General features: G+C 51.4%; 2 protein-coding genes across 2 annotated transcripts; both read left to right on the top strand.

Annotated features, from left to right (window-relative positions):
* The first annotated feature begins 4,359 nt into the window (after nucleotides 1–4,359).
* Nucleotides 4,360–6,434, top strand: LOC112897101 (UDP-glucuronate 4-epimerase 6-like). The gene has a single exon (XM_025965299.1). It carries the CDS (start codon nucleotides 4,474–4,476, stop codon nucleotides 5,914–5,916), a length of 1,443 nt encoding a protein of 480 aa, XP_025821084.1. The 5' UTR covers nucleotides 4,360–4,473; the 3' UTR covers nucleotides 5,917–6,434.
* A 4,448-nt stretch (nucleotides 6,435–10,882) lies between these two features.
* Nucleotides 10,883–16,129, top strand: LOC112896973 (zinc finger CCCH domain-containing protein 13-like). Its single transcript, XM_025965118.1, has 4 exons — nucleotides 10,883–12,788; nucleotides 14,139–14,433; nucleotides 14,506–15,324; nucleotides 15,520–16,129. The coding sequence occupies exons 1-4, from the start codon at nucleotides 12,705–12,707 to the stop codon at nucleotides 15,981–15,983; spliced, it is 1,662 nt and encodes a 553-aa protein (XP_025820903.1). The 5' UTR covers nucleotides 10,883–12,704; the 3' UTR covers nucleotides 15,984–16,129.
* Nucleotides 16,130–16,160: the final 31 nt, after the last annotated feature.

The following is a 16,160-nucleotide window of genomic DNA, read 5'->3' as shown; positions in this document are numbered from 1 at the left end:
AATTCCGAACACTGATAAAAAGAAAATCGGATTGTCATATAGGTGCAGAAGAATTAACAAGTCCTACGTGCACTCACTCAATATGTTATGGTGTTCTGAAAAGTCTATATGGGTTCTTGTGCCATGAAAGAATGCAAACGAAGCAACACCAGACCAAACAGACGAAGTTACCGCTATGCAGAAGTTAGCGCCATGCCTCGGAACAATAAGCTCGACAAAGAGAATAAGAGCAGCAAAGATCTCAGCATTCTCCGCCGTAGTATATAACGTGGACATATTTTACACAACAAAGGCATCGGAAGGAGTAGCCAGAGCCTCCAAAAATGAAGTTCTTGCGAGAATTTCTAAAATCAATAAAATCCCAAGTACCATCCCTCTTGTGTGAGCGGGGCCATAGCCTTCATATAAGACAAGCATCTCAATCTAAATATTATAATGCTGTATCTCTCTCTCCACGAGGGGTGTGTGTGTTATCGTGCATGCATCACTAGTAGAGCGCGAAGCGTGACCAATGTTGAGATCGTTTAACCCGTGGTGCACACTCCAAACCGTGGACATGGCAGTGCCTTGAGCTCCTATTTTCCGCGAGATGAAAATCTGAACGCGGACGGCAGAGTTGAGCTCTGAAAGCCTGAAACTTCTTGAGGGGAATGAAAGCCTGAAACTGACGAGCTCTCCCCCCGGGCTCTCCCCCCGGGCTGTAAGGCCGACGATGCAAGACCCGCTAGAATCCAGCCCAATCCACCACCAGGTTCAGACCTTTTTCTACTACTGCTCCTGTTGTAAATTCAGGGATCAACGAGCGTATCTACGCGGCTCCCCGTGTTGTCAGTTGTCACCTGGTTACGAATACCCAGGCAATCTCTCTGCAGGTTTGGTTGATTTAACTAGCGGCACAACAGGATCAGTATATACTAATAGCTACCTCAGGCAGCTGATCTCACTGGACAGTGACGACAAACATCCCGTGCAGTCTCACTTTCTGCCCGGTAAAGCGCGTCACCTCTGCATCCCTTCTGACCACCTGTCGGCTAGCTAAGATACCTTACCCCCACTCACACTCCGATCAATTTTACCGCGTATCGTATCCTCTACGCTTAGCGCTGGGGTAAATCCAAATCTCCCTGCAAAATCTGGCCCTGCATAGTTGCATTGCATCCGAGCAGAACAGCTGTTCAGAGAAACGGATTCGAAACTCGCCAAGCTTTGCCATCGTAACGCTAAACCTGTTTCAAAGAGACGGAGGAGAACAAATGTGACGTCGGGAGGAGCTGGGCGGCCGCGGAACGCGCTCGCTCTCCATGCGGCGGCGGCGGCGACCGCGACCGCGTGCGTGCACACAGTAAGCGACAGCGCCCCGGCCCGCGGCCGCTCGCCGCACCGGCCGTGACAGGGCACAGTGCCGCCGATCCGCGGGCATGTGAGGCTCTTAAACCCGGCAGCTGTCGATGACCTGAACCTGCTGCGACCCTGGCCCACCGACTGCGAGCATTCATCAGGCACCGACCCGACCCATAGATCCATCGATCCATTCATGCATCAGCAGGCTGCCAGTGCCGGCCAGCGGCCACCGCCGGCGCCGGAACTGTTCGCCGACGTGCGTACACCTGGTTTGCGGGGGGCGCGCGCACCGGGATACAGTCACACAGCACAGGCGCGTCCAGCTTCCAGTGGCTAGTAGTTTTCGGTCTTGAATGGGGCAGCACGATACGCGTACGTGTTTCATTTACGGCCTGCAACGGCAGTGCAGTTACTTCTTCAAGCCTCAAGATCCAACAGTAGCGTGATGGCCTGTGTGTGCGTAGACGCATCCGCAGTGGGCTGGAGCCTGGGCCGGTGGGCCCTGATGGCATCATGCGGTCAAAGGAGCGCCGGCTCTCTCTCTCCGTCTGCGCGATCCCCGAGGCTCCATTTTCCCCCGGTGCGCGGGCCCACGCGTCGTGACGCTGCGTGCGATCCGGGGCACTGGTCGATCGCGCGCCGCCCAGACATGGCACACCAGCCGCCGCCGCTGCGTAATCGCTGACCTTTGCCGTCAGGGCACCCGCAACAGGTCGATAACAGCTCTCTACAAGCAAGCCACGTCAGATTTCGTTGATGTGGAGGGGAGAGAAACTAGGAGAGATAAAAGCATGTCGCTGAACCTGGCGAGAGTCGCTACACACCTTTCCACGGATAAGCGGGGCTCACCGTGCCTCTTTCACGGCTCGCTGCTTCTGCCTCGCTGCCGGACTGGAATAGAGTAATCTGGTTGTGTGTTTTTTTTTTACTTGAGATTGTGCTAGAAAATAGCCTGTTGGACGTGTTGTCGCTTTGCATTGACTATTGCTGATGTGTACCTGCGGGTGCCCTCAAAGTACCTATAGCCTCCAAGACTGTAAAGGTTGGACCGACTGCTAGCTCATAGCAATTAAAAGATAGCATAAAAGATTATTTTTCTTTAATGGTTTAACTTTTAGCTCACAACTTAAGATATAGATAGATCTACTATCTCTTGATTAAAAGGTAGCTCTTCTCTTTCCTCTCTTCCACCTAGATAAAATATTATATTTTACTCCTATAACCTAGCTGATTTGGTACCATTGGAGGAGGCCTAATTTAATCACCCGACTTATTACTGCACGGTACGGTACGCATACAATGCAGAAACAGGGCCAATCTTGATTGAAACAAAAGATTGCAACTGCAAGACACGTGGGTGCAATCGGATGAACTCTGATGATTCGATGAGCGTCCTTCACCGTTCCAAAAGAAGGAAAAGAAATGCTAAACTGGTGCGAGCCGAGAATCGGAGACGCTTTTCCTTTGATCTTGTTGGCGAAGCATGGGGGCTCCCTTATTCCAGTTCCGTTTCGTCAAAGGGAGGCTGAGAAAAGCAAAGGGGGTTCACGGATGGAAACCTTCTCCTAGCTATTGGTGTCAAAGTCTGCCGGCTGCTCCGTTCCCACAGCTTTACAAACTGCGCTTGGCTCGGTACTCGACGGTACAGCCATAGCGCTAGTTATAGGTGGCCAAATGGGCAGCCTGGCCCCACATGGCACGGGCCTGATTCGGCACGGTCCGATTAGGCACGACCCATTTAGACATAGTTGCTAAACGGATTGTATCATGCCAGCCCACGGACTGACCTCTTGGCCCAGGCACGTGCCGGCTCGTTTGGCTCGAGAGTCCGGCGGCCACCGGCGCAGCTGCAACTCGCAGCCATGGCTCACCGCCCGCGCGCCTGCGTATTAGTCTCGAGGGGAGAGGAGCTGGTGAAGGGAGAGCGGCGGCTGGTGTGGGAGAGAGGTGGAAGAGTGAGGTGGTAGATTTTGTACCTAGAGCTTGATAGCCCGCCCGCCTGCGTAGTAGCCTCGAGGGGAGAGGAAGGGAGAGCGGCGGCTGGTGTGGGAGAGAGGTGGAAGAGTGAGTTGGTAGATTTTGTATGTAGAGCTTGGTAGAGAATGGGCTGGTAGGAAGTGATGGATGTATTAAGAATAGGCTTAGTTGGGTGGAGCGTACCGCGCCGTGCCTCGGCCGGTCCGGGTCCGATCAACCTCGTACCCTACCGTGCCGGGCTAAAGAGTCGTGCCGTGAGCTGGCCCGTGGGCCTTGGGCCCGATGGCCAGCTATAGCGCTAGCGCACCATGTTGTTAGTAAAGAGGAAAAAGGTCAATGGGCGAGCTGAAACAAAGACTACCTTGATTGTCTATCAATGCTCCCCATGTTACGCTTGCAATGCAAGTTAAACTAAACTGATGTTGCCATCCAGTTGGGGTCTTGGGGAGAAAACTTAGTGGTCAAAGTTTTTTTTTTCCAGAAACAGGAGAACGGCCTCCGGCTACGATAGACATAGACCATGCCTAACGAAAAACATAGCGGGACATAATCAAAAGAGCAGTAAAAACTAAAAACCGACTAGCGCCGACATGGCCCATAGTCTCACCTCTACGGTCGACAGGCACACGGCACAGAGGCCAAAATGGGGCCCAGAGTCAGACTGCTAGAGAGACTACCTGTTTTTCAAAAAAAAAAAAACAGAGAGAGAGCAGAACACTCTGTGGTTGATACTTGGACGGCGTTGATTGGCCGGCAGCTACCTGGCGGAAGCGGACAAAAGCTCACTCATTCCCGCACACACCCTCGAGCCTTCACGCGGTGAATCCTGACACGGACAGTGAGGCCGCCGGTCTCAGACACCCGCCGCGAGCGACGCGACATGCCATCCCCAACGCGGTGATCCCTCTGGAGCTAAAGTCTAAGCACACCTGCTGTTTTGGGAGCTAAGCACCACCCTACCACAGGCCACAGCCGCAAGCAACCAAACAAACACCCCCCCCCCCCCCCCCCCCCCGGCTATATCATCAGACGCTCTCGCTCCCATCATTCTCACAGCCTCACTCCCCAGCTCATCACTCGCTTTGCTCCCAATCCGCTTCACCGTTCAACCAAGCTCACCCTTAGCTCCACCGGCGGGCACAGCAGAGCAGGGGGATGCCGGCGGGCGTGGTGGACGCGGCCGCCAAGGGCGTCAGGCTGGAGCGGCACGCGGCGGGGGCGGCGGTGCTGCTGCGGCGCGCGTCGGGCGCCAAGCAGCTCGTCTCGGGGTCCTCGCACCTGCTCTTCCGCGCCACGGTGCTCGCCACGCTCGCGCTCGTCGTCCTCTTCGCCGTGCACTACCCGTCCCTGCTCTCGCGCTCCTTCAGTCTCTCCGCCGCGCCCTCGTCCGGCTCGTCGTCCGCGCCGCGGTCGAGGTCGTCGCACCGGAGCCTGCTGGGCTCGGGGGCCTCGTACGGGGGCGCCGCGTGGGAGCGGGAGGTGCGGCGCAGCGCCACGCCGCGGCGGGACGGGGGCCTGTCCGTGCTGGTCACCGGCGCCGCGGGATTCGTGGGCGCGCACTGCTCCCTGGCGCTCCGCGGGCGCGGGGACGGCGTGCTCGGCCTCGACAACTTCAACTCCTACTACGACCCCGCCCTGAAGCGCGCGCGCCAGCGGCTGCTCGCGTCGCGCGGGGTGGTGGTGCTCGACGCCGACATCAACGACGCCGCGCTGCTCGAGCGGCTCTTCGCCGCGGCGCCGTTCACGCACGTGCTGCACCTCGCCGCGCAGGCAGGGGTGCGGTACGCGATGCAGGCGCCGCAGACATACGTGGCCTCCAACGTGGAGGGGCTGGTCAACCTCTTCGAGGTCGCGGCCAAGCACGCCGACCCGCAGCCGGCGATCGTGTGGGCGTCGTCGTCGTCGGTGTACGGACTCAACACCGACGCGCCCTTCTCCGAGGAGCACCGCACGGACCGGCCCGCGTCGCTGTACGCCGCGACCAAGAAGGCCGGCGAGGCAATCGCGCACGCGTACAACCACATCTACGGGCTCTCCATCACCGGCCTCCGCTTCTTCACCGTATACGGGCCGTGGGGCCGCCCCGACATGGCCTACTTCTCCTTCGCTCGCAGCATCGTCGCCGGCGAGCCCATCACGCTCTTCCGCACCACCGACGGCGCCGACGCGCGCCGCGACTTCACCTACATCGACGACGTCGTCAAGGGCTGCCTCGGCGCGCTCGACACGGCCGGCAAGAGCACGGGCTCCAAGTCCGGCAAGAAGCGGGGCCCCGCGCCCCTCCGCGTGTACAACCTCGGCAACACCTCGCCGGTGCCCGTCACCCGCATGGTCGCCATCCTCGAGAAGCTCCTCGGCAAGAAGGCGAACAAGCGCGTCGTCACGATGCCGAGCAACGGCGACGTGCCGTTCACGCACGCCAACGTCACCCACGCCGCGCGCGACTTCGGCTACCGCCCCGCCACCTCGCTCGAGGCCGGCCTCCGGCATTTCGTCGACTGGTTCGTGCAGTACTACAAGCTCGACATCAAGGGCAGCAATGTCCTCGCCGGCAAGACCACCAAGAGGAAGTCAATGGGCATGTCTGCAGCATCATGAGGTGCCGCGCCGCCGCCTCGTGTTCCCCGGTCCGGCCGTCCACCACTAAGTGTGCATTCTCCTGTCCTTGGAGGCTAGCTAGCAGAGTCCTGTAACTTTGTAAGTGCTTATTTGTTTAAGCCTTGCTGCTTTGCGTCTTCATGATGCTGCCATGGTAGTGCTTAGTGGCAAGGAAAATGATCCATGGCTAAATTAAGCTTGAGAAAAAAAAGTAGAAAAAAAGGAAGGGTATGGGATAGATAGACAACACAGCAAAGCAAAGGACAGCCATGGTTGAGCAAAGATGAGGTCATTGGCTTCCTTTTGGTTCAGATTATTCTGCTCAGATTATTACTATTTTTTGGTCAGATACTAGATTTCACTGACCTACGAATCACGTCAAGAACTCAAAAGATGCCGTGCTTGATGTAACTCCAAGCGATTGCAGGCTGCCAAAACAGCATTGTTTAGGTTTTGGCGGTGGACTTGATGCAGCTCCTGCATTTTCCCCATATATAAACCTGTGCAAATTTGTGCTTTGCATTTGCCCTTTTGTTGTGGTTCTCTGCACCAGGGTATCTTACTGCATGTGGAGCGATTGCGCATTCGGTTCTGAATTTTGTTGCAACCTGCGTGAGGTAGGTGGCTGGTGAGAGTAGACAGCAAATGAATTTGTTTGGGCCTTGGTACAGCTCCTTTTCGCATGGTGTAGACGGCGGGGGAAAAAGGACAGTTTGTACAGTGGTACAGTCCTTGGTTTCTTGGCCTCTTGCAACTGTTCAGGTTATTTTATCAGGTTCTTGCAAGATCAGTAGAAGGGCAGTGTGAACAGAGAGGCCATTGGTAAAGCAGCATTGGCAGCTGCGGCGTCAGTTTTTGCAATGCTTGGCCTATGTGCTATGGGGACACCTGGCTGATCCCCGTTTGGAGCGTTGTTACGCGAACTGGAACTGTTTTATCTGCATGACTGCGTCCCAAACTGAGGCATTGTTGGATTAGCAATAGTGATATGAAAGGATGACGAAATGTACAAGACATTCTACTGTGAGTGCATGCGCCTCGGATTCCTACGGAGCTCAATGCGTTCCCATGGCCATTAGCATTTAGCCCCGTTATCCATGCGCCCACCCATCAGATGCAACCACCATCCATGCCGTGAGGACGATCCCTGTCCACTCAGCTCCTGCCTTCAGCACTCGTCTACCTCCAACTGCAAAGAGGCACATAATCTCTCGATAACTCTAGCATTTTCACGCCATCCTTCAAGTCAGTGAAATGTGAAGAGAAAAACACTGAACATAGTCTCCAGTTGGACCACTGAGTCACACACATGTTGAGATTGAAACTTTTTTGAGCACCGACAGTCTGAATTGTGGCAACAAGCCCTCCGGAACTCTGAACTTTTTGAGCATTGAAATTCTGAACTGTGGTTATGAAGAAGAAAGTCTGAACTGTAGTAATCTTTTTCTGCACATGGAAGACATTTTGAATCTGATGATGGAGTGGGCACCTTCAGGATTGATGCTGGCAACTGGCATCGGTCTCTAGTTCAGGCCTACCCCTTTATTAGCTGAAGTAAGCAACTGAAGATGTCCCCACCTTTTATTTCAAAAAAGAAGAAGATGTTCCCACCTGCAGACCTGCTTGATGTCAAAAAGGTCAAGTGATTAATGCAGCGTTACTACAATGAGCTACTCCATGGAAACTTTACAAATTACAACTAATCAGTCCTTCTAAGTACTCAGTGACAGCATGCTAAATTAGTACAATCTACTGGTACCACTTGAGCTACAATACAACTACACAAAGCCTACAATCCCCACTGGCCTAGCCTGGTACCGTACAACTAGGCCTGGCTGGTTTTATTGTCACTATTGTACCAGAAGCTTTGGTCCCCATCACCCCATGGACATGGTGAGCTGGGGGATTAAGAAGTCTTTGACTTGCATCAGCATGAGGTTAGGGAGGTGTTGACTTCATCAAGTCCTGTTTGGTTTCGGAGGGATAAACTTTAGTCCTGTCACATCAAATAGAATCTTACTATTTAAAAGTATTAAATAAAATTTATTTATAAATTTTTTGCATAGATGGGTGCTAATTCACGAGATGAATTTAATAGGCCTAATTAATCTATGATTTGCAACAGTGATGCTACAATAACCATCCGCTAATTATGGATTAATATACCTCATTAGATACGTCTCGCGAATTAGCCTGGGAGTTCTGCAATTAGTTTTATAATTAGAGTTTATTTAATACTTTTAAATGATAATATTCTCTTTGATCTGATACGCTAAAGTTTAACCTTGGAACCGAACACACCTTTTAAATCAGGTTCCTTGCTGCCTCGCAACTTGCAAATTCTGACCAGAGCTGTCTGCCTTTACACTTTTTCAATGAGAAAAAAGCCATGGATGCAGCTGCATATACGCTTGAATACCCTGAATCCCTGGTCACCTAGATTGCAAGCTTGCGGCTTGTCTTGTCCAGCTAATTGCATCCTGAGTGACTGCTAATTGCTCACCCCTTGTGTGTTTGTTCCTTCTAAAAAAGATGTTTGGTTCCAGCGACTAAACTTTAGTCCTTGTCACATTAAATATTTGGTTACTAATTAGAAGTATTAAATATAGATTAATTATAAAACTAATTGCACAGATGGATGTAGGCTAATTCACGAGGCGAATCTATTAAGCCTAATTAATCCATCATTAGCATATGTTTATTGTAGCACCATATTGTCAAATCATGGACTAATAAGATTTAATAGATTCATCTCGCAAATTAGCCTTCATCTGTGCAATTAGTTTTATAATTAATCTATGTTTAATACTTATAATTAATAATAAAATATTCGATGTGACAGGAACTAAAGTTTAGTCTGTGCTACCAAACACCCCCTAAATAGGTTTCCCTGTACATCACTAAGAAACCCAGCTAGGCTGTGAACAGTGGCCAGCAGGCAGCCCACCCCCTGACCCGTAAACCTAAGAATTGGTTAGCGAATTCATTTTGCTGGTACTTGTTGTTGTTGCGTCTAACTTCTGAAGGGCATTGAAAGCTGTTTTCCAGGACTAGTGACCTTGACCACAAGGTTCCTGCACATCCAGGACTCATGTAATAATAACTGAATAACTGAAGATGGAGTACATGTATGCCCATTTTCTCATGCCATGAGAATTGAAAACCTAGTTTGTCGAAACACGGTACCAATTCCAGACCACCAAAAAGGTCAAATATTGCACTTCAGTGGTTAGTGGCAAAAGGTAGATTTTAATTTGGAGCAGGTCATCGATAGTTCTATACATGCTATGCCTCTTCTTTTTCTTTTTCTTTCTGTCCCGGCCCTTGTGGTTGAAGCTACGCATGGATCATTGGACGAATGAGCTCAAACTTTCGCTTTTCACCAGCAGATCTTATCTGACAACACGATCTCACAAGAGGGTTTCGTTGCGTTGCCTGCCCTAGTGCTCCTCCCTTTTTGCCAACGCCTTTTTTTTCCTTTGCGCTGCACAGCCGCATGGTAACGTTTCTGATCTGGCTGGGTGAGAGACCTGCATCCACCGAAGCTCGTCAGGCAGTCGAGGACCTCTCTTCGTGCCCTTTTCTGCATGCTCGAATGATCTTGACTCCTGAGATGAGAAATCGGGAACGAGCCCTGTGGCAGAGAAGGTCAACTTGTCCCTGAAAAGCATGGCAGTCACATGGCATGAGCACGGTGCGTCGCACTGAGGTCGGAGCTCTGAACATTCCGTCAGGAAGAATGTGCGTGCGATGAGCGTCACTCCTACAGAGTAAGAGCTGACCGCATAAAAGACACTGAGGCTATGCATCACGCGCGCTACAAACGCGTGATCCATCGCCTAAAGGCGGCATCACCGATTAATTCGGCCTTTAGCAGCTCAATTCTAGCCCATCCCAACCTTCTTCCTCCTCCGCACTCCGCCGCCGCCGCTCCTGCTTGCCTCGCCGCCGCCGGTTAGGTTTAGGGTTCGAGGCTTCAAGCTGGGGGTTGGGGGTTCGAGGTTCAGGTGGTCACCGGCAAGGTCCCGGCCGTAGAGGGAGGTCCTTGGACGGAGGCTAGCCTGTGGTGGTGATGGGTTGTGGCGGGGCGGCGAGGTGGCGGGATGCCGCCGACCGCGGGTTGTGGAGGACCCCTGGTGGACGGTGGAGGCGGCAGGGGCGTCATGGTGAGGGTCCGGCGGACGTGGGTGGTGGCGGCGGGAGCCGGATTAGGGCGGCGGCGGATCCGGCGGCGGGAGCCGGATTAGGGCGGCGGCGGATCCGGCGGCGGGAGCCGTTGCAGACGGAGTGGGCAGGCGGCACGGGCGTCGCAGTGAGGGTCCGACAGAGGTGGGTGGTGGAGGCGCATTCGGTGGCGGCGGGAGCCGGATTAGGGCGGTGGTGAGTGGCAGAGGCGGATCTGGCGGTGGGAGCCGTCGAAGACAGAGTTGGCAGGCGGCGTGAGGGCGAAGGGGACGGAGTTGGTGGTGGCACAGGAGCGCGCTCGGAGGAGGAAGAAGTGCTGGAGAAGAAGCGAAGAAGAAGATGCGGACCGGTTTGTTTTGGGCCGCTCTTCAGTTAATAGATAATCCATCACTTCTGGTGATGGATAACCACACCCCAAAAAAGATATACTTCCGATCCGTTGATATGGTTAATATGGACCAGGTTTAGTGTAGACCGATAATTCCTGAGAGAACAAGGCGGCCCAAGAGCCATCACGAACCACACGACTACGTGGGCCTCAACTGGGGTATATTTCAGTTGAAGCCCATTCGGCAAACGGCACACGCGGAACGCAGCCAAGTTAGAGCATCTCCAGCAAGATTCCTACTCAAATCCCTGCTTAAAAAGTAGAGGCCAAGCATAAAAACCCCACTCTAATAAGGTCCCTAATCGGGTCCCTAGAGTAGTGAGGCACCCAAATTCCCCTCTCCAGCCCCATCTCCCATGGATGGCTAGGGAGACAACTACTTCTTTGTTGCGGTCGTTTCCTCCCTCCTTTCCCGCGCGTGCCCGCGTGCAGTGTCACCTTTGCCCATGGCTGGGTCCCCAAGCTTTGCTTCGATGGCGGAGAATACGCCGTGCCACAACAGTGCAAGCAGCAGCCGCGAGTCGAACCGGGCGACAGGCAGCAGTCACTCCTCGAGTTCCGCTAGGAGCGGGTGGGCGGCGCCCGCCCCGCCGCCGTCGGACCACCACACCGCGGCCGCAAGCCGCGCTACGGTCTCGCGATTGATTCACGCCTAGATCTCGTCGACGATCGGACCCCGTTGTTCCCCTCCTCCTCGGCTCCGCTGCTCGGACTCGAGCAATGCCGTCCCCGAATCGTGCCACCGGCCCGGATCCGTGCTACCCCAGCCGGCGCGCGACCTCTTGAAGCTCTACCAACCCATCCCGCCGATACCTCACCAAGCTCCCTCGCCGTCCATGCACCTCCGTCCTCCAAGCGCGGAGATTTCTTGGAGCCCGAGCTCGGCACATCAGAGCCTCCTCGGGCACCATCTCCTCGCGGCGATTTGGGGGAGGTCGAGCCCGCCCCGAGCAGATCCAATCCGGCGCAGGCCTGGCTCCCTTGCTCCCTCCGTTGGGCGGCTGTGGACGACAAGAATGGGGAACGGCTATGCGGCGGCGTGGAGGGAAGCGCGGTGGCGAAGAGTTGCGATGAAGGGGATGCAAGGAGCAGGCTGAAAGAAAGAGGGAGTAAAAGAAAAAAAGAAAAAGAAAAAGAAAAGAAAGGTCACTTATGGAGAGTTGGAGTTGCTCTTAAACAGGTCACAGACGGAATTGCCAACAAGTAACGGGTGGGCGCAGCCGCAGCCCGACACCTGTCGCCGGAGTGGGAGCCGGCACACGTCTCCGCAAACGTCGCCGCCTGCCATCACAGTCACTGGTACCGGACTTGCGGTGCGGGGAGGGAAGCAGAAGCAAACCAACCGGCCAGCACAGAGCTCCGACCGCAGCAGAGGCAGCACAGCCAGCCCGATTCTTCCTCGCGGAGCTCCCACACCGACTAGAACGAGCCACCCGCTTACCTCCCCGCGACCGGCGGGCCGAGCGCGCCGCCGCGGGGGCCACGCCGTTGCCCGATCTGCTCGCGCGGGGACCTGTTGCCGTTTTCGTTTTGCTCGGAGCGCCCGATTTCAGGGGTGGGGAGCAAGCATCCCGGGGTTTGGATTCCGGCTCCTCGCCGAATCGGGGCCTGTAGCGTCAGTTTGATCCGAGATCGGGAGGAGGAACTGCCGCGGAAGACTCCGGCTCCCTGCTACTTTCTGGAAGCTTCTGCGGTGTACGGCTCCAGGCGGCTGGGGTTGTGCTGCGGCTCCGCGTTGATGCGCTGCGTCTCCGGCGCCGCTGCTGCGGTCGGCGGGGTCGGAGTCTACGGCGAGGCTGGTGGTTCCGGTTGGGGCGCGGGGCCAGGGAAGTCGTTCCACCTGCTGTGGGTGTGGGTGGGGATCGGCGGCGGGGAGTGAGCGGATGGAAGAGGACTGCACTTACTGCTCTTGACTGATAGCACGTGGACCTTGTACCACAGCACTTGCTAGGGATTTGGATTTTGGACTCGATTCGGGAGTTGGGTAATTGGATCGCTGCAGGGATAGATACAGGATTTGATTCGAGTATTTGGGTATTGTTCTGTGTCACAGCCTGAAGAGTGGTGTGGTACTGTGGCGCACTGGTTTTGCCGGAGTCGTCACCAACTGGGATATGGTGGATGAGAGGGAATTCGGGTACCGATCTGGAGAACTGCAGGTTAAGCTGCTGTATTTGGGATTCAGTCTTGTGGTTAATTTACAAGGTGTGGCACGATGTCGCGGTGCTTCCCGTTCCCACCGCCAGGGTATGAAGCAACGCCAAGGAGGGAGAAGCAGCAAAAGGATCTGCTAAAAAAGGTTTCATACTCTGTGCCCTTTGAATCACTTGCCATAATAGGCTATACTTTGATGATTCACAAAAAATGGGTGTTTTTAGACTAACTTGGCAGTGAATGAGCACGCTTCAGGACAGAAAACATGGCCTGTCACATGAAAAATCTGTCTAGACTGTTCAGAAGTTGCACTTAGCATTTTGATGTCACCTTTTGCCCTTTACCATATTGGTGGCTGGGTTGTTCAGAAAATTATGTTGGGATTATTCGGAAGTTAAGAAGCATCTTTAGCATTTCACGAATATGACCAAATGGTGATCCTATCAAACCACCCAGTTGTATTTACTTTTTTTGCAATGTTCTTTGATAAATCGATATTATAGTAGAATGGCTATATTTGAGAATGGTAAACACTCTGCTTCTTTGTCACTGATCCTAATATTGTTTTTTTGCCAATAGTTCGTCGAAAAGGTAGGGGACTCTACTTCAATTTGATTTTTTGAAAAATATAAATGTATAAAAGTTGAAAAATTTAGCATGTGGCTCTTCTATAATACAGGCAGGGATCGCTAGCTGTTTTCACATAGCAACATCCTTTTTCTATGTTTGAGGACCACAAAATGTTGACATGACCTGTATATTGCTTAAGAGTGCATCCTATTGTATCTGTAACATTTTCTTGTCACACAAGGCATTATGACTGAAACTACGAAGAATTGCACAATTTGGACATATAATTCATTTCAGATTCATATATTCTTGCACATCTTTCTATAACTGAATTGTGCTACCATATGCTATGATAAACAATATTCTTTGTGTAAGATATTATGCTTCTGTCCCTAGTCATGCTGGATATTAAGAAATATTGCCTGTTAGTCTGCACATCCCTATGCATTAATTAAATATTAGCACATAATCTGAACTTTTGCAGTAGTCTTCACACATTTATTTTTTTGTGTGCCAAATCTTTTCCTGAGTGGCCCTAACCCCTACCATAGCCTTTTAAATTTATGAACATTTCATAGGCTGCGTCCAGTTCCTGCTTTCCTTTTTCACTGCACCTTGCTATTGTGCTTGAATTAACCTGGAAATGCAAGAGTTGGATGTGCAGACCTTTTGTCTTGAATGACCAAATCACTTGGAATAAGTTTTCTACGTGATCTGCTTGAGCAGATTTTGGTTTGAATCTTAAATTCTGATTCAGATGTATTTCAACATATCTGAAGTAGCATACACATCCTGATTAGGATACCTACCTGCAATATGATAATACTCATCTCTAAAACACAATGAGGATTAACAATATTTTCTTAGTATGTACCGAAGAGCTAGGAAAGAATGATCAGTATTGAATACATGCCACTTTTTTCAGGAAAAGCACAAGGAGAAGAAGCACAGAAAGGAAAAGGACAGGGGAAAAGGAGAAAGAAAGGAAACGGATAGAGATCATAGGAAAGATAAGCACGACAAGAAACACAAAAGAAAGAAGCGCAGAGACAGGAGAAATAATGAGGACAGAGACAAAGACAAAAAACAATGCATGGGGCAGGACACTCAGAAGAATTATAAACATGGCAATAGAAAACCGGAAGAAAGAGGGCAGAATGAAGCAGTCAAAGATATTAAACCAACAGATAAGTTGATTACCCAAAATTTTGGTCAAGAAGGTAATGCTAACCACAAATGTGACAATAATTTATCTTTGCTTCCTCGGAGGACTGATAGCATTAGTGTTACAGGTTCTGAAGAGAAAGAAAGGGATTCGCTTGGTAGAGTGGTTAAGAAATCTGAAGAAGCAACACAGTGCAATCATGAGATGGTACAAAAGAGTGAGAGTATTGTGCGTGCTAATAAAAAGGGAATGGCCAGGGGTGTTGATTCTAAAACTAAAATAAAGAATGGGAAGAGCCTTCAAGTTGGATCAGCTGAAATGCATTTCAGAAGAAAGCACAGTTGTAATGGAGTGGACATATGGCAGGATAAACACAGCTGTAATGGAGTGGACGTACAGCAGGATAATTCTAATGCACGACGAAGCTCTGAAGATGTACATACTGCTAGGCCATTTGTATTAGGTTCAGGGAGAGAAGCAAATGGCAGAATTACACTAAGCCCAAATAGATTGCAGAGGGCAGAAGAAATGGAACCTGATCCAGAGATTTCTGTCCATTCCACAAAAGGGAAAAATGATAGAATTAACACCAAAGGTGGTATGATGGGCAAGGAAAATCGAAGTGCTAACAATTGCCGTGGCAAGATGAATCAGCAATCCGTACGGAATAAAGGAGAAGTTGAAGGGAAGGCAAAAACAAACTATTGTGAGGCTGTTAAACGCAAAGATAGAGAGAGGGTTGTAAAGAAAAGAAAGACTGAATACAAAAATAAACAGAAAGAAATGGAGAAAAATGGTACTGTAAATAAGCATAAACATGAAGATCTTGGTGCAAGAGAGGATCAGGTAGATAATCTTATGCGCTCGGGTTTTCTTAATGGGCAAAAGTTCACGTCTGACAATGTAAAGAAACGGAAAGACTTCGACGCTAATACTTCTCCAGATGGTGAGTTCCTTTTCTCTCCCTCTTTCTTTCTGTTTTAGTTTCTTTTTGATAGAGTGGCCAATGAGCTTTTCTCCTGCCTCCTCCCATCCTCCTCGCCCCCCTGCTGTGTGAGCATTTAGTCTTTCATAGCATATGTACTATGAAGTAGTGTATCAACTTTATTAATTTTGGGTCTCATTTGCAATATGTTGACAGAACACAGTATGACGATGACTAAGATACCGAGGGTGGCTCCTACCAAGGATGAAGAAATATGCTGGCATTCTCAGCGGATCACACCTTATAGTTCTACAGAACTACTTGACACAAACACTCGCGAGATAGGCCGGCGTAAGTCTCAGGATGGCTACAACAGTACCATCATTGGATCCCGTTGTTCGGAGGAAGACATAGCTTCAGTTTCTTCATCTGGTTACAGGAGTAACAAAGGTTATCTGGAGCAGGCTCACCCTGATACCAAGTATCTGAGCCAATCGTACTCCATACCTCCAGCTCAGGACTTCTCTGACTTCATCGATCAGGACTGGCTGTTGTCCCAGGATTGTGGGGAACGGATAACTGCGGCATTTGGGGCTGCAGAATCAGACCAAGTCTGGTCTGATGCACAGATAATTGATACTGCTGATGTAATTGCTTTGCCTTACGTTGTTCCATTGTGATGACACTCACAGCGATACACGCGGTGAGTTGGCTACTGCAACTTGAGTTATGATATGGAGGCTCAGAATATGGATTCGCCTGAGTAGTTTTCTGCCTGCTGTACCGTACATCAGATTGTTTAGCTAGCTCACTCTCAACTTCTCAAGCATCTCTTTGTTGGCGAAACTTGTTCAACT

Source organism: Panicum hallii, chromosome 6, assembly GCF_002211085.1.
Source record: "Panicum hallii strain FIL2 chromosome 6, PHallii_v3.1, whole genome shotgun sequence".
Taxonomy (NCBI): Eukaryota; Viridiplantae; Streptophyta; class Magnoliopsida; order Poales; family Poaceae; genus Panicum; species Panicum hallii.
This window is presented reverse-complemented; position numbering and strand designations above follow the sequence as displayed.